Below are 22,734 nucleotides of genomic sequence, written 5' to 3' on the forward strand. Positions count from 1 at the left end.
AGCAGGCTCCGAGCACCACGAGTGACGGGGTGAACATCAGCCTGTCCACATCTCCAACGAGACAGGGCATCTCCACGCTCCCCTGCAACACTGAGGCTGGTTTCTCCCCAATAAAGGAGGTCCTGCAGCCTCTGTCTGATGTACAAGAGTTCTGCTGTCCCTGTGCCTACAGGGCAATGGGCACATGTGGGGACAGAAACACACAGGGATGTATGCAGAGTAAGCAGCACGATGGCAGCTCACCATAAATAGGAGAGAGGCAGCGACAATGCCTCTTCTTGCTTGCAGGGTGGGACCCGAGGTGAGACCAGCCCCAGCCCCTCACCACCTGCCCACCTCTGGTCATGTCTCCTAGGCACGGATCCCATGGGTCCGTCCACAGAGATCCTCCAGAAGGTGAACCCAGTTGAACTAGAAGTGTCCATTTAAAGGAAATTAGCTAAATTGCCTACAACGGTAGTGCTCATAGTCTCATTCAGAAATAGAGAGGCCCTAGTCTGGCTTCACTTAAATCCACCTTAACTGAATTAAGGCCACTAACTCAGAAAGAGACCATTTGAAAAGTTATTTAAGGCAACTGAATCAATCATTTAAAAAGTAGCTCTAGTTAACTCTCCTCACTGTCCTTCTGTAGACAAGTCCTTAATTTTATAATGCATACAAAACGCTTGGTGAGCCTCAGATAATGTTCAGAGGATCAGCAGAAGGGAAATAATTATCAAGTTAGCTCCAATTAACTCTACTAAGCTGTTCAGATAATGAGTGAAAATATTCACCGAGAGCTAAGCCTCAGGACTACCAGTCCAGCAGCTCTACAGACTTCAAGGTATTTACGTCAGCTGAACAAGAATTTTTTTCAAGGTTTAAAAAAAACAATGCAAAGCCCCAAAACCCAAGAAAATTGTGCGTTATCATGCTCTGTCCTCAGCTTTCACCCGTCCCTCTGGAGGCTCCCAGACCCCGCAGCCTTGCACTACACCTGGGGAACACGGCCCCGGGGTGCCATGCTACTGGCCATCAGCTGAGCCCGGGGACTTTGTGCGTGCTGTTATCCTGTCCCAAGGTGGACGTGGTGCCTCAGCTTGAGCCATCGCTCAGGGCACGCGCTGCGCTACGACCGTAACTTTGTAAATTGATCACACCAAACGCAAGCTCTTGATGGACAGAGAAGCTGGGTAGCGTGCTGCAGAGCAAGAGAACAAGGAGCGTGGCTGGTGGAAAAGCAAACAGGACAGTAAGAGTTCTTCCTTTCTGCAATCATCATTAATTATCCCACTGAAAGCAGCTGATTCGACACATAATAGCCTGCCAAACCCTGTGGCACACAAGCTGGTGCTGGGTGGAGGGCAGCGGTCTCCCCAGAAGCTGCACCCCTCCGCCCGGGCGTCCCCCACCGTCCCCCAGCTGCTGCTCCTGCCGGAGGGTGGCATGAAGCAAACTGCCAGCAAACTGCTGAAACAGGGCACGGTGAACAGCCTGTACACGGTGCTCCCAGCCCCTGAACCAGCCCAACCCATGGCTGTTTGGACACATCCACAGGGACTGTGCCTGAACTATGTGGTCCCAAAGAGGCTGAGGAATCCTGCCGCCTGCTCCACGAAGGGACTGTTCTCCAAGATGTTAACAGGATTGGTATAACCTGACTGATACCTGGCTGGGGGCCTCCTGCCAGCAGCAGGGAGAGGAGACCTGCAGGCTCTGCTGGAGGTAACATGAATTTCATGAGCACTGTGGAACCAAGGGCCTAGTGTGATGCCATGATGTTGCATGGCTGGAGGTGTCACACTGAGATTAGACTAACATTTTCAGGTCCCAGCTACAAACAGTCAGTAACAAACCTGAAGCACCTTTCTCCAAACATCCAGCATCAAATGCTGATTTGGCAAATCCAGTTTTCTCCATCTAAGCTCCTTATGGAGCATCAGATGAAGATAATGCGCTTCCCTCCCTGCAGGAGGTGAGAGCTGCCAGTGGATTTTGGTGGTGGATCGAACATTTCTGTCTATCGCTTCAGGGAATGCTCCAAAGGTTTGTGTTAGGAGGCAGTATCTTTTGTTAGACCAACCGATAGTTGGAAAAGCAGGCAAGCTGTTGGCTGCTCATTTTTATCTTTAAACCATCGCAGCTACAACAGCACTGTAATTCTGAAGTGCGCTGAGATGGAAGGGGCTCTGCGGTGCAACCCGAGTGACCTTTATTTTATAGCCTCTCGATCCCTGGGCACTAAGAGCCACTTCACAACCCTCTTACCTCAGCAAGTGCTTCTGCTTCTAGAGATTTCTGATCTCCGAGACTACTGTGTCTAGTCGATCCACAGGTCGATCTCAGCGGGTGGCCATCAGACAAGGCCTTCCTGTCTGGGAAATTGATGCTGCCTGCACTGCCGAATGTCGCCATTCTGCGCTTTTCAGGACTCTCAATCCTGCCCCTGTTAAGAGGTATTTTGTGGGGGCTGCTAGGGCAGGCCGCTGCTCGAGGAGGAGTGTCTATGCCAGGACCCATCCCTCGGGGTGGGCTGTGGGTGTCCCCCCCACTTCGACGGCGAGGGATAGCTGCACCGTCAGACCTCAATCTCACTCTGCAAAGAATCCATCACAAGACTAAGTCACTGTCCGTCAGACTGAAAGCATCTGGTTGCATGCTGTAAGACAATTGCTCAGCTCTGAGAGTTCAGATCAAACCGAACTCGAGCCTTTCAGCTCCAGAAGACTAAGGCAAGAGGGAAGACAGACATTTTAGCCAGTGCCAAGAAAGGGACAGCATAGTACCTTCTTTACTTGTTAAGATCTACATTAGCAATGCACATGAAAACCCCCTCCATGCTCATATTATTCTGCAGTGCTTACTGAAGCCTTCCCTTCTGTCTTGCCCTACACGACACACAGACTCTCCCCGCACGTGACAGCGACCACCTCTGTGTTCATAGGAGAATGAGAGTTTCCCTACCGGCCCATTACTCCCCCAAAGCCATAGTCCACAATATGATCCGTTGGAGACTGGATGTCGTTCTTGGAAGAGGCTTTATCATCCAGCAGTGGTCCGCTGCTTGCCTCGCTGTCCGCCTTCTGACTCAGGCTGTCGGAGAATGCATCATCCCTAGGAAAAGAAGACCTCCATGAGCTAACAGGGCTCTGCCCCAGGAGAGAGTCAAGGGCCCAGCCACAGCATGGATCTGAACATCACCACTCCAGCAGCTCCAGACTTTGTTAACAAAGGGCTGGACCAAGGCCACCACTTCAGACAGTACCTAGAGCTTGGAAAAAGTGAGCATCACGTCTCCCTATCAGCCTGTGCTGTAGTTGCCATTTTACTGAATCCAGGTACAGTACTTGTAACGGAAGCAGCAACTGCAAAGGACCCTGGGATCTGCCTGCAGGCCAGCTGGGCACTGAACGGTGCCAGGTCAAGCAGAGGGGGCAAGGCCAATATTAAGCCTGGGTCATGCCACTTTGAGGAGTCAGTGATAGATGGGGTTCAGGCACACTGAGGTACAATATTTAGTGCTTGGCTTTATCAGCTTGAACGAGAAACTATCTGAGCCAATACATGGTGAGGCAGATGCAAACAGATCCAGATTTCTCACCAAAGTCATTAAACCTGGGAAAATCTGACCACCTATTTTAGATGGCTAAAGATGGACCTCATGTAATTACGTGATTTTAACATCCTGGATCAACACATGCCACTTTACTTACATGTCCTGCACCACAATGTACTGGTGGGGTATGAGGCCATCCACACCATTATGTCTCCCTTCCCACCAGTCTTCTGATGCCCGATGGTACAGGAGGAGCGAAGCTCCCTTCTTAAAGGAGAGCTCTCGTGGAGATCGTCCAATGTAGTCAAACTTTGCTATGGCTTCAATCTGCTCCACTTCTGCAAAGGAGAGAAGGACAGATAGAGAAAAGCTTAGTTCAACAATCACAAGGGCACAATAGATCCTAGAAAGAGACATCTCACCAGAACAGCAGTAGTGCTGCTGCCCTAGCTTCCCGAGAGCATCTTACACTGAGTATAAACCATCTTATTTTTAGACTGATCAATTCTTTTTGTTCTTTCAGCCTTCCTGGAATTTCTCACAGACTCACAAACTACCAGCAATTACAAAAAGCTACAAACCAGATGGGGAGTAGTTGAAATTTCCCTGTGTGCATATGGCATCGTCACCCGCACTCTCATTTTCTACCTATAAAGTGATTTCTTCGGTTGCAGAACCCCATTATCTTCCAGACTGGGATCTTGTTAAGCTGTGTCAGATACCGTGATCAAAGCCCCGCTTACCTTCTCTTCCTTTCCTTATCCTGGAGACAGTTTGGCCTGAATTATTGATGAGTAACGAATCCCCCTTTGGGGATCCCTATTAGAAATGATGATACTGGCTCTGGCCAGGCAGCTGTTCTGCATCACACCCCCACATCTGCAGACCTTCTAGCACTCTACCTCACTGCTTCTCCACTTTTTCTGATTTAAGCTCTACCAAACACCAAGGATTCACAAATTGGGAGCTCAGGGCCTGAAATTCAAGAGGGCTGAGGCAGGACTTCACTTTGGGAGGTTGTGAGCACACCAGGAGCCTCTGAGGCCCTGGCCGAGGGCATCACAGCAGGAGATGCTGGTGCACCCAAAGAGGAGCCTGGTTGGCGCCAAGGAGCCCATGGAGGAGCCCAGCTCTTCTGCAAATCTGTTTCCAGCTGGGAGCACTGAATCCCAGAGAAACCACTGCAGTGATTGCAAGGCAGCAACGGCACTTCTCTCCTCACTGGCAAGAGCAGACTGCACCCTGCCTCACTTCGCTCTGAGACAGGGGTGGAAAAGCAGGCTGCCACCACTCAACTACCTCTAGCCCCTATGGGAGCCAGCAAGCAAGCAGTTAACATACCTTGATAGTTTGAGACATCTGATCATTTTAAACCCCACCTGGAGACTGGCAGACAGGCGATGACAAAGCTAAACAGGGCAAATATGCCCAGTTTCTCCAGATCAGCCACATTCTCATTAGAACATGAAAACTTGCTCTGCTCCATCTGCCTCGTCACTAACCACAGGCTCAGCATCAGCAGCAATCAGGATGCGACCCCTCACTCTGCTCAGTGACAAAATCCACACAGAGGAGTAGATACCGGAGGAAGACATGTGAGACGCTGAATCAGACCCCTGCCCCCTTCCTTGCCTCATGTGGGACAGGACAGGTCACTTCAGCAGACTGATTTTCCCCAGCTTAAAACACACATCTGCATCAACACAAGCAGCAGGGTGCTTGGGAGCACTACAGCAGGATCAGTGAGGAATGCTCTGGAGGAAATGGAGTGGGGGAGGCTACCAGGAGGGCTTTCACAGCCCTGATAAAATATTGAGCTTCCCAGCAGGGAGGGTTCATGGGGCAAGGGAGAGGGGAATAAGGAATATGTGAATTCACAAAATAAAGCTGCTCCTCTTCTCTACGCTTGTACCACAGTTAATCACCCAGGAACTCCAATCAGAGCTATTAATGTGACCACCCAAGCATAAAATTGGCTAAATGGCAGCTCGCTCTCCTTCATCTTCTAGTCCTGTCGGCTCCTGTCTGTAGCTGAAAGCAGGTCCTGAGCTGTCCAGCCCAGCTGCGCCCTTCCCCTCCTCCCCGCAGTGCCGGCCAGCCGGGTGAGCCCTCCCGCCAGCTGCCAGCCTCGGAAGGTGTCAGCGTTTTGTCAGAGCAGGACGTGTCCAAGGAAACGGTGGCCATCAGGAAAGCAGAAGATGCATTCGGCTGCCCGGTGCCCTTCCACACAGCAAAGTCCTGCCATTAAATGATGTTGTGGGGTTGCACATTCACCAGCCCTCAGCCGTGCCAGCTGGGTCTCCCGGACTCGCCTCCGGGTGCAGGAAGCGCAGCGCTTCCTCCTGCTTCGGTACCGCGTCCTGGAGCAAACATGCTTCTTGACCAGCTCTGCTAGCACCCCCGTTTCCATGATCGCCTTTGTGATCGCCACAAGCTTCAAAGCTTTTGCCAAGAGACCACATGTGAAACTCTGAGCTGGTTTACGCAAACGTGCAAGCAGACAGGAGCTTACAGAAAGCTGGACCTGAGCCTCCTCCCGAGCGTTACACAACACTGGTGATGCACCCAGACGCAAGGGATTCACACCCGGCTGCACCCATCCACGCGGTCCTGGCTCACAACAAATCCTGCTTCGCCCTCCGAAGCTGGCCAGCTCCACGGGCCTGACACGAGGAAAAACGAGCAGGCGGGTCCTTTGTCACCAAAGGAAACAGAACTGACCGTGGCTTGCTTGAATACAGGGGCACTGAGTTTCTGCCAAGGAGACGGCTGCTTGACAGGGGATTATCCACAGCCTCATAAAAGCAGCTGAAAGACCCCCTCACTTCAGAGTGCCCCCAATGGGGGCCACTGATGCTCACTGTTTTCCCCACAGTGCATCCAAGGGCCCGCAGCAAACAGAGCTGATCCCCCCCACGTCAGCCCCCCATCTCCCCTCCTGTTCTATGAGCCATTTCATGCAGCACGTCCTCACCATCGTGTGGCAGGAAAGCACAGATGATAAGGAGAAAGAAAAAAAAGTCATATATGGGATTAATGGAATCTCACAGAACAGCTCCAAAAAGCAACCCGTGTATCCTGCCATGGAGTCAGACCACTGCAAAGGTCCCTGCACAACCTATACACAACATTTATTAACATGCATATTCATTACTAAGCACACAAAAACATCAACCCCCACTAAAGTGCCAGATATTAGTTGAGGCCCTAATCTGATTAGAAGCTGCACACTGCTTTCCTGCATGCACAGCTCTTCTAACAGACCCGATTTTCTGCTGCTCACATCTGTGCTCACCATCGTCACTGGTGTGTGGCTCCGTGCCGTTGTCATGGTCAACTTCATCGATGGTGCCTGGCTCGCTGTGTGGGCTGTCACTGAAATAAAATACACCATGCTTTCAAAGAAAGAACGAGATTCTGTTCCTAAGGTACTTAGCAAAAGTTGTTCAGGGAAATTCTGGCCCCAGTGACACCGGAAAAAGTATGGGTTTAGTTTTCATAGGACTGAGATGGTCATTTTAAATCACAGCAGATCTCTGAACTTGCTTTGAGAACAGCAGACACTCACACCTTGATCTTCAGGCCCAGAATGTCACGTTCTGTTGCTTGTGCATCTTACTCATATTTGACAAAACAAATGTAAAGTGATACCAAGTTAAAATGCTCCACTCATTCATTCACAATGAGTTTTAGCATTTTATCCTGTCCTTGCATCGGTAAGAATGGTGGCAAGTGATCAGCTTCAGGGAAGATTATGCCTCAGAAATGTATAGAGCTTGCACACAAATCAGTTCAAGTCTGTTATAAATACCGGTTTGTTAAAACTCAGATCCGAAAGTCAGTTTAGAATTCCAGCATCCTCCAGACAAATGTGCAATATCACCTACACTTCTAACGTGGGAGTTTGTTTATGGAGTTTTCCTATCCTGCGTATACCAAGTAGGGCAAATTGTGCACCAGAAAGATGCGATGCAATGCAACTGCACATGGCTGATCCCATCCACAGCTAATGCAAACTCATCTGTCCTCTAACACTGACAAAACAAAAGGAACTGGTAGGTTCAGGTTAACTTCGGGCTAAGAGGTTTCATCCAACTAGCAAATTATCATGGAACTATGAGATACTACTCAGAAATTCCAGCCAAGGAGGAATTTGGTTAGAGTTGACTTAAAATTCTGTTTTGCTCTCAACACACTTCTGTGAATCTGCAGCTAAATTTATTTTTTTTTTATAAATATTAATATTCCTATTGGAAACAATTTTCTCCTGAAGTTTTTACTGAGGTTTATAATGCTGAGTCAGCATGAGAAAAATGAAAAGAAAAATTCAGTGAAATTGCCTGTTTTCACCAGCAAGGCTAAAATGAAAAGCAGAGCTGACATATATAAGTAGAGACTAATTGGTCAGATGTGCAAAATCCTCTTAGTTTTATGAAGGTATTTATAACTAAGAACCACACAGACAGCCTGGTATGGAGTAAGATTCTTAACCAGTGTAAAACAGCATAAGCATATCAAATACTTATCAACTGCATACCTAATTCATAATGTTTAACAGGAATAAATGCAAAAGGGCATGCCCCTTCTGCAAAGGGGCAAATTCACTAGCACTGTGCTCAGCTGCCCTGAATATTAAGTCTGAAGTTCCCCAAAGCTGTCCTCACACCTCATCCTCCCAGGGGTCTGCTCCCAAGAGCCCTTTTCCTACACTTGGGTGAGCTGGGGTCAATTCTCTGTCTACCAGGAATCAAGCCAAAACCCTGCATTTTGACACAGATTCACTCTTAACTTACAGTGCCAGAAGATAACCCTAACAAGGGGATCTGGCTTTAAGTTCTGCAAACAATGAAGTCCTGCCCCCACTCCTTACCAGTACTCCTCCCCTCCAGTCATGCACTTCTCGTAGACAGGTCCTTCCAGCTCTCTGTGGCTGGGGAAGATGCCCTCGTGATTAATGATGATGGTTTTGATGACCTCATTGACATGGGCTTGGCAGGACACCGGATCCTGCCCATCTGGAATGTGCATCAGAGTGGGCCCAAAGCAGATGGCCAAGTTGTAGGGATCCATCATGTTCTCATCGCTGTACTGCGACAAGCTGCAAGCACAAGCGTTAGGGAGGTGCGGTGCTGACTTTCCCCACTCACTTAGAAAAGTCTCCCACCAACAAACCCCCATCACGCAAAAAAGCAATCATCACTGAACTGTACACCTTCCCTGAACACACAGCCATGGCTAGGCAAGGCTGAGGAAGGAGCAAAATACAACTCTCCATGGCAATACCAAAAAGGACTCATGCAACAAAGACAGGGAAGCCCGGAAAAAAAAGGAGGGCAAGGAGAAACTAAGTGAAAGAGGAAAAAAAAGACTCACTGATTAAGGAAAGCAAAAAGATATCTCATGACAACGATGACAGCCCGGGGCAGAGTGACGATGATTTGCTGGATCTGGTGCACTCTCTCAGTGGGGTTCTCGATTTCTGGAACACATGGATAGAAAGCACATCTTTAAACCTTCTCCGGACGAGACAACACGGCACCAGAGGGACTCATTCCGGATCTAGTAGCCCACTATGCAAGGAAAACAATAGCCCATTTCCAGATTTGACCCTCTAAGGTTTGGCACTAAGGTCCAAGAAAAGAATCTGGGCATAGTGCTCTTCCACAGGTGAATTCATATCTGTGTTCAGATTCAGTATAAACATCCATGGTTTTATTTTTAAAGTAACTGTTCATGCATTATTTAGTTCATTCCTCAACAACTATTTTTCAACAGCTTTAGTCAATATGGCACTGGAAAACGGAGCACTGCTTGGTTCTCCAGCGCAGATTTCAAAATGAGGTTTTTATTCACATTACCCTTACGGATTAACCATCAGGTCCTTCTGAGCCCTTCTGCTCCAGTCTCCCACTGGTCTCAGTGGGAATTCAATCTGAATCGATTCCGAGTCAGCACTTTAAGATTCAATTCTCTCTATAGCAGTGCACAAAGCCCACAGCTGCTATCAGAAACCAGCTTCCTTCTGTAGGAAGCAGGTGACATAGAGCTATCTTGCTTTCAGCACCAGCTCACTCGCCCGGGGACCCTGTCCTGCCCCCCTGCCCTCCTGCAGCCCGCACCCGGAGGACGCTGAAGCCCCCGCGCAGCAGCAGCCTCCTCCGCCTGCAGAGCGGCGAGAGCCCCGCTCCACCACCGACCTGCCCCGGGGGCTCAGCGCCGTCCTGCAGCAGCTGGCAGCACATGCCAGCCCCCAAGGCTACAGGGTTTTTAAGCTAGTATCTGCTCAATATGTTACGTAGATAGTTAATCCTGTGGCTTTTATTTTACAGAAAGCAGACAAAGAGTACCAAAGCTTTCTTGAGAGCAGTCGGCCTCAGATGCATGGAAGAGGTGCTTACTTTACTATGCTGGCTCAAACTTTGACATTTGCTAATTGTAATAAAATTCACTAAAAAGATGTAGCAGGCCTGCCATTTGTTCAAAATTCTGATCAAAATTTGGCTTCAGTACAAAGATGGAAATCTTTATAATATTTAATTTTGGAAATTTTTCCTTTTAAGGAATGTATTGATTCCCTGTTATTGCTTACTGGGTTCTTTACTTCTTCAGTTTGGTTTCACTTAAGAGGACGTTTGTAAAAAAAAAAAAAAATCAAATAAATAAAAACTGGATAAAGCCCTACAACAATAGATATCTGTTCCAAAACCCAGAGGAAGAAATTGTCTTGAAGCTCTTGCCTTTTTTCAGTTAGCAAAATGTTTCAACTGCCTGTAACTCAGAAGAATTAATGGAGTAATCATCAATCACTCTACAATACAGGCACAACCCTGAATGAACCTTTGCAAACAAAGTGCCTTTTCTATCCTCCTATTTCTCATGTGCATTTGAGAAATGCTTCCATGTAAACTGTCAGTCCCTCACAAGCAAAAGGAAAAGCCAGCCTTTCATCTGCCACCAGCAAGCCTGGCTTCCCCATCACATTGGCAGGGAATGATGTGGCTCTGCAGCTTCCAGGGGCACTCAGAGGCCCTGCGACATGCGCAGCAGCACCTGCTGCAAAAACCTCGTTCAGAATACCTTACCAGGCGCCAAGGGAAATCAAGGTGGCTTTGTGATGCACTGCGGTGGAGAGCCCAGACAAACCGCTCGGTTGCGTTTAACCTTTCCACCATAATTACAAAACGAGACAGAACATCCTACAGCAAGGGTGGCATTTTACTGAGCAGTGGTTCTCAAAGAAAGAAGGTTTCTTCAATTTGTTTAGGTTGGGACACCTATTACGCAGTCTATATTTATGTGGCAGAAAATCAGATGCACTTAAGGTCAGATTTTTAATGGGAATGAGGCACTTCAATTCATGTAAAATCTATCCTTAATCAAAAGGTAGCAACAGCAGCAGGCAAAGAAAGGAAAGATGAGGAAAAGGAAGATTCTTGCTAAAATAAGAAAAGAAAAAAAAGAGAAAGAAAGAAGAGAATACTATCCAGAAAATTAACAGATGATGTTTGCAATGAAAAGCTCCCAAAAGCTTAATAAATTGTGCAAATTGGCATTAATTAGGGATGGTTCCAAAGCACAAGCCTATCTGCAAGCATACGGACAGTCACATCACGAAGCACCAGGCATATTTCCTGGCACCGAAGTGGACCCGTTCCCTTCTCTGGGGGCTGTGCCCGCTCAGGGTCCCTGCTCTGCCTGCTGCAAGCCCCTCGGGGAGGGCAGCCAGAGTGAGCACTGCAAGCCAGGCTAAAAATACCTGTCCAGGGCACAAAACTGGTACAGAAACAGCTTCCGTTGTTTGCTGTGTTACAGGTGTGCTGCGCTGTTTTACACATCAAAACTGAAAGGCAACAGCAAATTTCCTAAAGCTACTATAGAAAACAACTGTTCTTGAAAAATAAGAGCACATTCTTCTCCTTCTGGAACAAGCCTATCCCTGCGTCATTCCCCTCTAGGTATCATCTGTCTGTCTTGACATCACTAAATCTCTAGCAGTTATGCACATTAAGAAGGGGGGAAGGAGCCATGAGCATTGAAAGCCAAACGAAGGACTTCAGCACATGTTCAGCAGTCAGTCTGCCTGAAGCTACCCACGTACCAAGACACTTGAACCCCCAAACAACCCCGACGCTTCTCCTGTAAAATAGTCATCCTGTAGCCAAAGCACACAACACGCTCCTCCATCATCTCTGAAACATCAAATTCATTCTGTCTTCTTCCTTTCCCCCAGGGGAGTAATTTCCATGACTTGCCAATAAATAAATGTCATCACTACAAGGTACTGAGAGAAATAAACCCCAGCTGGGATATCTGTTTCTTCAGTTGCAGAGGAACAAGTGGAGCTGGGAGGGGAATTCAGGACAGAACAAGAAGAAACTAGGCTCTCCCTGACATCAATCCCAGACCCTTCATGATTTAAAACCCTCAGCTTCTACCTCTGCTCACATCCCAAAGTACTTTCTGGTTTTCTTTGGGATGGGAAATGCACATAGCAAACACTTGGAGAAAAGCTGATCGAGTGAGGGTGAAACCAAGTTGGCAGAGCCAAGGGTCAGAGAAGCTTTGTGAGTAACCACAATTTATTGACCTTCACTACGTTTAGTAGAAGGCACCGAGCTAAAGCAGCAAAACCCCTTTGGGTCCCAGGAGCCATGGCTGCATGACACTTGATGGGCAGGCACAGGAACCACCATTCCCTACAGAGATCTGTGCAGGCAGGACAGCAGCCGACCCTGTTCAAGCAATTAATGACCCCTCATGCAACCCACAAATGTGTATACGGGCTTGCTGCATGTGCAGCCCACTGGCCTAAGCTTGGAGGTGACTCTCTGGTGATCCTCATGATGCTAGGAAGACTTTAAAAGAGCCATAGCAAGATGTTTTACCTCTCCCTCTCCTCCAGCACTGCCAATTCACACCCTTAATGTCTTTTCCTAACAGCTTCCATTGCAGACCTATAACCTTTCTTACAGCGTAAGTTGCTATTAGCAAAACTCAGGTGTACTTGCTCCCCGTTCATTGTTTCTTGTCCCACCCTATTCGCTGAGAAGAGCTGCCACATGTACTTACTTATAGTAGATATCAAATCTTGAAACCTTTCCTTAGGAAAGAGGGGGTTTTCCAGTCCTCGGAAATACAGCTTCAAGACTCCAGCCACTGAATTAATGTCACGTTCATTTTGATCATCAGCAAGGGGATCTTCACCTGCCCAGGGAAGAGTTTTTATTTCCAGCATTACTGTCAAGTTGGACTAACACAGCAAGTGTTTTTTACTAACTCAGCAGAAACCTAAAATTTCTATGCTATGCATTTTGCCAGCAAGAGGAGAGTTTAATAAGGCACCTGCTACACAGCATCATGCTGAGACATGCTATAGCCCTACCTACAAAAAACCAGTTTATTGTGGAGATTTTAAACCTTTCCGGAAGATGTTACTGTTCAGTTCTCCTTCACCGTTTCCAGCCCAGTGCATTTTTGCATTTACAGTAACAGCTCAGAGAGCTGAGCAGATCTGAACAATGGTGGGTGAAAGCCTGAGAAGACAGGCTTGGCTGGAGGATGCAATTATGCCTCTGGAATAGACTGAATGGCTCTGGATAGCATTGTGCTGACTTAAATCTATAAAGGGCTTTCAAAACCTAAGGGATTTGGATACTTATTCCTCTTAAATTGGATGTGCAAATCTGCCAGCCTTTGACAATCCCACCACTGCCTTATTCATTGGCCTGGCCACCTTCACCTTGATCCTTCAGATGCTGCTCAGAGATTAATGCCATGGAGGCCATTACCCCCATCTAGACTGCCCCTTTCACAGCTTCACCTTCACTCAGTGACAGCAGGATTGCTCTGCCCTGTCTTGCCAGCCTTGCACCTTCGATGTGATTTTCTCAACAGAATCACTGGCAACTCCACAACCGACACTGCCACCAGGTACACATAGGAATGCTGCTCCTCCCTTGACAAACCGCTGCAGGAAGGAGGAAAATGGATCCCAAACATTTTTATGGCTCTCATCTGAGGCTTTCATGTTTTTAATTAATGACTGTGGAAAATACCTCTGCACCTACCCCTCCTTCTCATGCTCCTTCCCTAAGTGACTCTTTGCTATTGCTGGAGATACAATACTAAGATACCTAGAAGGAGATAGATAAAACCTCCTCGTGTCTCGTAGCAGAAAGACCTTTAGCACAGGCTTTACACAATGTCTAATGCATCCAGCACACACTGAAACTCCCACCAACAATCTCTGCTCAGACACGGTGTCCCAGCTGTAGCTGCACACCCTGGCAACACACCTCTCTCAAACGAATTCTTGATGTCGTTGACTTCCACCTGGGAGCCAGGGACTCTGAAAATGCCCTGCTGCTGAAGGCCTGGAAAAGAACAAAGTTTTAGAAAGGATTTCTGTAACTGTTACATGGTATTTTCTGGTAAAGAACAGCAGAAACTAGGAGTCTGTGCACCCGGAAAGGCTCAGAGCAAGAAGGGGAGAGGCTGCTATGATTCATTTCTGCTCATATTCTCCAATCAAGGCCCCCCAGATCAAAGTGTTGAAAGGGCTCCCGTTGGCCTGGGGCCTGAGCAAACAATTTAGCCTGCGTAGGTGCTAACAAGACCTAAATATTTGCCAGTCATCCAATGCTACATCACGGCCAATGCCATTGTAATTATAACCTGAGCCCATGTAGGAAGGGCAGTGGGCATCTCTACTATATTTCACTACTAATTACAACTACTTAATTTCCTTTGCAGAAAGTTTCTGTTGATATTACTGAATCAACTTACCGTACAAATTGATGTAACGAATGCAGCTTTCTACTACAAGTGGAATAGCCTGTCCTGAATCCTTCATGAAAGGAAAGGAAAAAGTAAATAATTACTGGTTTATTGATAACAAGGCACAGGAAATGCATTAAAGATTGCAAAAACAGAGGTTGGAAAATCAGTGCCATTGAATTTAGTAAGAGAACAGGCAAGAAAAGGAGGTGTTACACACATCAAGCCATCAAAAAGTGCTGAGTATGCTACGTGCAGTCAATTATGCACAAAAAAGCTTTCACTAAAGTGTGTGAAAGACTGCTGCTCGCTATCTGGTTGAGACTGGGGACCGATGCAACAGGATCATAGCTATTCCATTTCAAAGGTGTAATGCTGAGCTGAAATAAAACTTGTGCTATACCTGTCTGATGAAATAAGCTTCCAGTAACAGAGCTTACAACAATACTTCCACCTAAAGAAAGAGCCATTGTCAGTAGATGCTAAGAAAAAAAAAACCAAAAGACCACAGCATATAAAATGAACTACCTGTATCTGAACCTGCAATGGTTTTGGCTTTTGTTTCAAAGCTGCTTCTCTCCAGACCCCTCGTGGAAGGAGCTCAAGGGGCAATGTGAGCTGACTGCCTAAGTAGACATTTATTTTCCTTAGGGGAAAACTGGTTGTTTTTTTCCAGTAGAGTACTGTTGCATCTCTCTGGTTAATTTACTCCGCCTCATAGATGGGCCTCTAGTAAATACCTGATTTCTGGTTCGCGCATTCCTCCTTCCTCTGAGAACACAAAAAAGCAGCAGAGCGGGAAAAAAAGAAAAGATTAAGCAAGGATAAGTTCAGTTAGAGGTAAGCATCTCTTTCGGAGGCCATGAACGCTCAAATGCAATGGCAGCTTAGCAAGGTCCAACCCAGGCCTTCAGGCTGTCCACCCTCCCTCCCAAACCCCGTTTGGCACGCTGCACCCGAGCCTCAGCGACCGGCAGAAAGAGCCTCTCAGATTTCTTCCCTCCCTGAACCTGCGGCACTTGCAGGAGCCAGAGGACAGGGATGGCCCCTGCCCGGGCGCAGGCGAAGCTCCGGGGAGAGCCGCCCCGGCACGGGGGCACCAAGCAGCTGGCCGCACGTTCCCCATGGCGGCGCGCGGTCCTCGGCCTCGAGGACAACGCCGGCAGCACGGCACCGTCCCACGAGGACTCTCCGCTGGCACAGGACGCCCATCCGCTCAGAGAGATTTTCACCGCAGATAATTCCTCCTCCGCAGTGCTGAACAGGCTGGGCTTTAATGAGCATTACTTTTTTAAAAATCAGTTTAAGTAAGGAATAATTACAAGTATTAAAGAGATTACCGGCTTTGTCAGTCAGGCCTGTACGTTACTTGTGACAGTGAACTGTTTATAAACTGCTCTTAGGCTTATGGTTGCACTAAAAGAGCCTAAGAGAATAATAAATCGGAGCTGGACAATGCCTATTAGTTTACCTAATCCAACAGTTTGTCGTTACTGCTTCCTACGGTATTTTCACTAAAGCTTTCTTCACTGCAGGATTAAACTCTCTGAGCAACTGGAACAGCATCGCTTCCTTGGGAAATCCTTCCAGCAGCCAGGCAATAGCAACGTGCTGGATTTTGGAGGATCAGCAGCTAGATAGCTAGAGGTATCCTTTGGGACAAATCCCACATCCACATCTCTTCATTTTTCTCATCAGATCTCTCCTTCTGGGTAATTTCCCGGGACGAGCAGGGCCAAATGCCCCCTTCCATTGGGACTGTACCGGTAATAATTGAGTTCTTCTGAGTTCACCCCAGCTTAAGTGAAGAAAATACTTCGGCCCACATTTATGAAGGCCGCACGCTGCATGTTATCAGCGACGGTTTGGAGGAGACCACTCAGCAGCCATTTGGGAATCGCTTTGCTCCAGCGCTGGAAGCTGAGCCCGGGGCCCCGGCCGAGCGCAGATGGGCACCGGCATGGGTCACAGTCAGCATTCAAGCTGCAGCGTCTCCTCTCCTGGTGCCTTCAGAGGCAATGGCCTCCCACGGGAGAGGCTTACGGCTTCACACTGACAGGGCTCTCGCCTGTCCTCCCTGCGAGTTACCCTCCTCTTCGGGCTGCGGGAAGCGGCCTTCCGACTCCCAGGAGGTACCAAGCTGTATGAGAGGGCCTCAGCCACCTACCAGCAGCTGGCACCGAGATGAGCCAGCTGGGCTGGTTATTATTAATATATTTTGTTTAAGGATGAGGATAGCTCGTTTAGCCTCCCACGCAGCCACCCATACACACGGTATTTCAATTCAAGGCTGCCAGTCCTTACAACTGGGAGACACTTTCTGGGCACTTATGAGTCATTTTATCTTCTTCCTCAGCCACGGGGGAAGACGGCCACCAAAAATGTGCTGAAAAAGGGAAGGCGGGGGGATCTGTTGATCCTTGAGAGCGCTGGGCTGGGTTGCCCTTGCTGTCTGATCTTCCTCCACAGGACAGGTGGAAGCAGCGCCTGACAACAGGGACACTCGGCCAAGGGCACCTCGCGCCGCGCCGCCGGCCAGCACGGCCGCCGGCCACCAGCCACGAGGGTCGTTGCTGCTACCCTCGCCCCGGGGCACGCAGGTGGCCACAGGATGGGCAACACAAGGAATGCGCGAGGGGTGAGGACAGCTACGGAGAGAAATCGTCACGGAGGCAAAGCACGTGCTGGCCACGTCAACTGGGTGCAGGGCGGACCTGAGAGACCCCGCCGAGGAAGGAAAGCAGCCAGCAGTTAGGACAGGAAAGCCACCATTACATTCACAGCGTTCATAAACTCTTACTGTCAGCCAGCGAGTACCTTAATGAACGTTTCCATATTGCCGTTAAAGAGTTTATGATTATAGACTGAGAGAGGCCTAGGTCTCCTCATTTTCTGTGGCTTAGGGGGAAGACATGGGGGCCTGGGAGAAAATGGAACAAAATAAATCAACAAAACACCAACATAAATGCAATGACAGGGTGCGATCTCAAAGGTTATGACCGAGAGTAAGAAATAAACAGAAAAATCCCTCTGTGAGGACTCGACATGCGGCTCCATGCACTCTGCAGCCGCTCGCTCTTCAGCATTCCCCCTGCTGCATCCCCCCGCCAGGCACCGCTCCACCGGCAGCCGGGGGACCTGCAAAGAGCTCAGCTCCACACCTCCACACCGTGCACAGTGCCCGCAGCTCCTGGGGATGTGCCCTCTCTGAAGCCCTTTCCAGCAGCCTGGGGCGGGCTACCCTAGCACTAACTCAGCTAACTCATTTTGAAGCCAGTGCTGCAATGGCCTCACTTCTGCAGGTCCCAAAGACCAGGCTGAGCGCGGGTGCAGCTGGCAGGCATCTGAATGGGCAGCAGAGCTAACATGTAGGCAGCCCAGAGCAAAATCAGAACTGTTTGCTATACACTGTACACATAATTTCAAGTCAAGGTCGAGACTGCAGCCTTTAAGTAATAAACTGAAATTAATCTTGATAATAGAAACATTTAATAGCAATAAGCCAACATACCCATTACTTTCTATCCCCATAATCTTCCAGTGTTTCCCTATCAGAGTCTAACCTCAGCTGCAGCCACATACAGCAATCTAACTAGCTGTTGCTACAGCCCTCCTGAAGAGTCCCTAGGTTCCTACTGTAAAAAACAAGTCATCTCCAGAAATTAGTGACAGAGCAGTAACTATACCAACAACCACAGCTTGAATGAACGATGGATGATCAGGAATTCTCTTCATGCAGAACTCGCTTCATTCAAGCCAGAGAGTAATAAAGCTGCTAAACACAGCTGGTCACAACTGTCATCGGTACCCACGATCTGCAGATACAATTCTCCCTCTCCGAGATGCCAAATATCAAAATTGCTGCTCAGTGTTAGTGCTAGTACCAGGGATGACATTTTATAAGTAAAACAAAGGCATTGGTGCTCAGCAGGATTTTTAACACCTGCCTCCTACTTCCACCAGCTCAGCACTGTCAGCCAGAAAAAGCACCAAGAGCAGCTGAAGAGTTCAACTGATTCCTTGATACATCCAAAATAAACCACAGCTACCCCTGGAAAACACTGGGGTATTCCTGTTTATTCCTAAATGGACCTCATTCTGCTCATAGATGGGCAGGAAGAGGAAAGTGGGAACACCTCCACCTCGCTGTAGCTAACTTCTGTTTGGGAGACATCCACAGGGATGAGAATGGTCTTTTTCATCTTTCTGGCAGGCATTCCCAAGATTCAAACCATCAAACAGAAAGGTGAGCCCAGGCAAACCCACCAGCATCTCTGTAAGAACGAAAAAGGTAGGCATGCGCATTAGGAAGTGGTGTGACCCTGCCCTTACTAGCTAATGACTGAGGGTCCTCATCAGTCACGGGGAACAGACCTTGAAGACCCTTGTTAACTTCAACAAGGCTAACAGACACCTATTGCTTCTGGAAATGAGGCCATGGAAACGTGTGACTTATTTTAGTGCAGTGATCAGGACTTTGGAGGGCTGCTTTCATTAACACTATTTGCATTTTGATTTCTTCTTCTGATAATGAAGGACATTAAGACTGAAGTGCCTAACATCTAGAAAAGGGAGAAAAATAGCATAAAATGTCTGACCGATTTCTGGTCTGTCCACTACCTCCAGGCTATATTGATGTCTGTAGAGGAGAGATCATGACTGCAAACAAAAATGAGTGCTAGGAGCCTTCATGCAGAAGTTCTCACAGAGCAGAGTCACATGGACACGTACAATTTACACAGAGCTACAATGCAAAGGTGACAGTTGTGATCCACTGGTTCCTAAATCAGATGCCTTTAATTAAGCAATTTGACTCCTGTAACTTCCAGCCGCTCCTTCAACTGGTAACTGAGGAGCAGGAATGACTGCTGTCCATTCAAGTGCCCGCCTGACTCTCAGCTGAGCAGCCCTGTGCTGCAGACTGGAGACCCAGCGCTGTTTGCTGCCATGTAATCTCCTCTCCCCGGCTGATGCCCTGGAGCAAGGAGGCCAGGACTGCCTGGCCTCCGGCTCTATCTGGTGGGAAGGTTGTTCAGCCTACACTTACAGCACTGCCTCACACAAGGAGGAGATTGCCTCTTGTTTGTTTTCCTTTGTGAAGCAAAAGCAACTGCTGGAAGAAAAGCAAACAGAAGCAGCAGGGAGTTGTGCCATCATCCCTCATGTAGGAGGCTGTTATTCGTTCCTTTGATTGTTTTGGCCTGCGACACCACCGCCCCATGGGCACCCACTCCTGGTAAACAAAGAACTCAAGAGCAAATTCTCCCTGTGATTCTACCTAGCCATTTGGGTGTGCTTTCCTCAACCAGCTCAGCAGACAGCCCTGCCTGACACAGCCAAAGGACCGGAGCTCACCTCACCGGCTGCTGGCGAACACACCTGGGGCACGGCGGGTCTCAGGGTGCTGTAGGACAGCTCTCCTGGGACCCGCGAGGACAGCCGGCGACTGCAGCGTGGGCAGCCCCGCCGCGACGGCTGATCCGAAGGGGACCTCGAGCGTGGGCAAGAGCAGCTCCTTGGAGCGCGTCAGTGCAGGGATACACTGTGCAGTCCCCGCTCTCTGGCCCGTGAGAGGCAGGAAAGGCTCCTCTTTGCCCTGACGGCATCTCGCTGCCCTGCCCTGCGGCCCCAGTGGGTGCCCAGCCCTGACGCCACTCTCAGCCTGGTGCCGGCAGCACGGTCCCCCTCCAGCCAGAAGGCAAGAGAGCAAAGCACCCTGCTGCCCCGCTGCCCTCTGCTAAGGCAGCCTCTTTCCTGCCTGGAAAGGCAGCCCAGGCTTCACCATCTGCTTCAGCATTTCTGACACGGAATGGGATTTTTTTTTGCTGGTACTGCAAATTTCATTAAACACTGAAACAGGGTTGTAAAAAGATAACACAGGGAGAGGTTGTACATGTTCTGGGGAGATGTTTGGAGGCTTTGCTGGCCCAGGTCTTGCTGCCAGAAAACCAGCACACTCATAGCAAGCCACCAGAGCTCTGTGGAGACGCTTTATGGACTGGACACAGATCAAAGCCTCCTCCCTGTTACACTCACCCCTAGCACTATTCTCCTGCTGTGGAGGGATGAAAGTCTGTGAATACAGGCACGCTCTGCACTCCTAGGCAAAGAAGCCAGAGCTGGGAGAGGCTTTCGGGGACATATCAAAGTCCGCAAATGAACAGGGATGGTGGGGAGTGGGCGGACACCCTTGCGTTGCACTGTCTGAACACAACCCAACCTCAGCTATGCTACAAGGCACTGCACCGTGCTGACACAGCACTTCCAGGCACTTCAGAGCCAGTCAGCCAGAGATTACACTGCAGCAAAAACAAGGGCCTGTTTGTCATCAGCCTAATTAATCCACTTCAGGCAATGCAGCTGAGAAGCAGAGCAGTGATGTGGGGAGCCTGGGATTGCCTGCCCTCCAGTCTGCCAGCACAGGGCAGCTGGAAGATGGTTAAATCCCAACCCCATCAAGCTGTACCAGTAGCAAACAACCCTTCCCATGGCCACCCTCCTCCTGCCAGAGCGAGCCCTTTCCAGCAGCAGATGAAGTGGAAGAAACTGCTCACCTGGTTGTTCCGCATTCAGCTCTTTCACCTATAAGAAACACAAGTTTCCATCATTTCTCCACATTAGTCACCACCAAATGGCTGTAAAGACACATTCACACAGGCACTCACACACTTCTGGTTCTGTAAGCCCCGAGTTAATGGCTTCTGGCAAAAAGCAGCTGAATGTGCCCGAGGGCCCCGCAGGTTGGGGAGATGCCGAGCTGGTTGCTATACAAGCCCCCACCACTAAAAAACATATTAGAAATCCAAGACTCGGCCACAAGAGATGGAAAGCGTCTTCAATTCCCACTGATATTAAAGGTTCATTTGCAATATGAAGCCCATCTTGTAAATAACCAGATGCACTGCAGGTCCCCTGCAATAAGTGCTCATTTACACTAGCTGGGGATTGGCCAAACCCAAGCAGAAAAGGGGCAGTCTGATAAGGGCTGAAGCCCCCGGGGAGGCCGCTGAGATTATCCAGCTGCCTCATGGAGGACCACTAATAGCACCTGAATGCAGCAGAGTATTCAGTTCCCTGGCTTTTCCTGTGAGATAACAGCCCATCTAATCACCATCAGGCAGACTCTATTCTGGCTGTCAATATTCTCATTCCCTTCGTGTATTTTTAGTGCTTGGATTTCATATAAATGGCAGCATATCACCACTGATACGATCTGTTCATTTCTTAAAGTATTTGTCAATCCACTGAAAAAAACTAAACTAATTTCACATGCTGTTTGTGCCTTTCTCCCAAGGCCAGGAAAGCTGATTTATTCTTCCTTTTTCTAAGACACATAAAAGGAAGCATTTGGCTGCACATGCCTCCTTCCTGTTCTCCCTTGGCACCTGCGGAAAGCAAGCTTGCAGCCAATTCCTCACTAAAAAAGCAAAGAATTCCACACGACTGTTTTGCAAATCCAGACTTCTTCCTAATGAGAATCAGCTCATGCTGAAACGTAGCATTTGGCATTTCTGGGCTAAATATTTGCTGAACGCCTACAAAGCAGGATGATCCCACAGCCTGGGAGAAATTCAGAAAGTTTTCATGCGAAAATCTTCCATGGCTGCTTTTGCACAACTCCAGAGAATTAAAATGCCTGACCCTGCAGTCTTCCTCTTAAGTATGGCATAGGTATAGCTCTTGTGTGAGAGACCAGGATGGTGACCAATCTTCAACAGATTCATCACTTCTTGCACCAATCCATAGGAGTCTTAGCACTGTATCCAATAAACAGAGCTCTTTTCCATATCAAGATCTGCGATCTCTGGGAAGAGCTCAGATGGGTCCAATTTCTGTGAAGCACACGCTCCATCCCCCTTGCCTACATCAAAGCCTGAACTCAGACCCAGCAGCGGGGAGCCCTGTAACCCACCAAGCCTCACACAACCCCTGCCACGCTGCTGCGGAACAGGACGACCTCAGCGGGGATGCAGAAGGGCTGACACCGACCTGCTATGCAGGGTGATAAGGGGTTAAGGCAGCTACAGAGAGTACCGAAACTCCTGGGAAAAGAAATATGTTAATGGACCCCGATGTATCTATCTACCCTTGCAGCCTTCCTCGTGCTTGCATTTTGTGCCTTGACTTGGCTCATTGTTCACTGAGTGGAACATACCACAGGACCTAACTAGAAGGTGGATTTTAAGGCTAAATAAATTTGGCAGAGAAAATAAGTTTGGCAAAATAGCCAACAAAAAACTATTTTTAATTTTTTTTTTTTAACTCTGAGGAGTTTAACTTTTGTATTGTTAAAACAGTACCATGGACCATTTGTGTATTCTAAGCTAAATACATTCTCTCCCGTTGGTGAATCAGGACAATAACTCATCTCCATCATCTTTACACTGGAAATAATGCAATTTTTTAAAACCCTTTAAAAG

At 48.5% G+C, this 22,734-nt stretch overlaps 1 protein-coding gene across 4 annotated transcripts in view; it reads right to left on the reverse strand.

The window, feature by feature from the left end:
• SRGAP3 (SLIT-ROBO Rho GTPase activating protein 3) overlaps positions 1–22,734 on the reverse strand; it is a 182,250-nt gene that overhangs the window by 4,632 nt on the left and 154,884 nt on the right. For 2 of the 4 annotated variants that reach the window (XM_049827128.1, XM_049827127.1), the window contains 11 exons: positions 20,869–20,896; positions 17,132–17,234; positions 14,324–14,384; positions 13,834–13,911; positions 12,608–12,742; positions 8,912–9,017; positions 8,409–8,636; positions 6,834–6,913; positions 3,696–3,876; positions 2,947–3,096; positions 2,251–2,578 (listed from right to left, as the gene is read on the reverse strand). In XM_049827128.1, the coding sequence (XP_049683085.1) occupies positions 2,251–2,578; positions 2,947–3,096; positions 3,696–3,876; positions 6,834–6,913; positions 8,409–8,636; positions 8,912–9,017; positions 12,608–12,742; positions 13,834–13,911; positions 14,324–14,384; positions 17,132–17,234; positions 20,869–20,896 (1,478 nt within the window). Of the gene's footprint in view, positions 1–2,250; positions 2,579–2,946; positions 3,097–3,695; positions 3,877–6,833; positions 6,914–8,408; positions 8,637–8,911; positions 9,018–12,607; positions 12,743–13,833; positions 13,912–14,323; positions 14,385–15,054; positions 15,086–17,131; positions 17,235–20,868; positions 20,897–22,734 lie in introns of all 4 variants that reach the window. The other 2 variants (XM_049827129.1, XM_049827130.1) reach the window with 2 other exon arrangements.

The sequence above is a fragment of the Accipiter gentilis genome, chromosome 23, assembly GCF_929443795.1.
Source record: "Accipiter gentilis chromosome 23, bAccGen1.1, whole genome shotgun sequence".
In the NCBI taxonomy this organism is placed as follows: Eukaryota; Metazoa; Chordata; class Aves; order Accipitriformes; family Accipitridae; genus Astur; species Astur gentilis.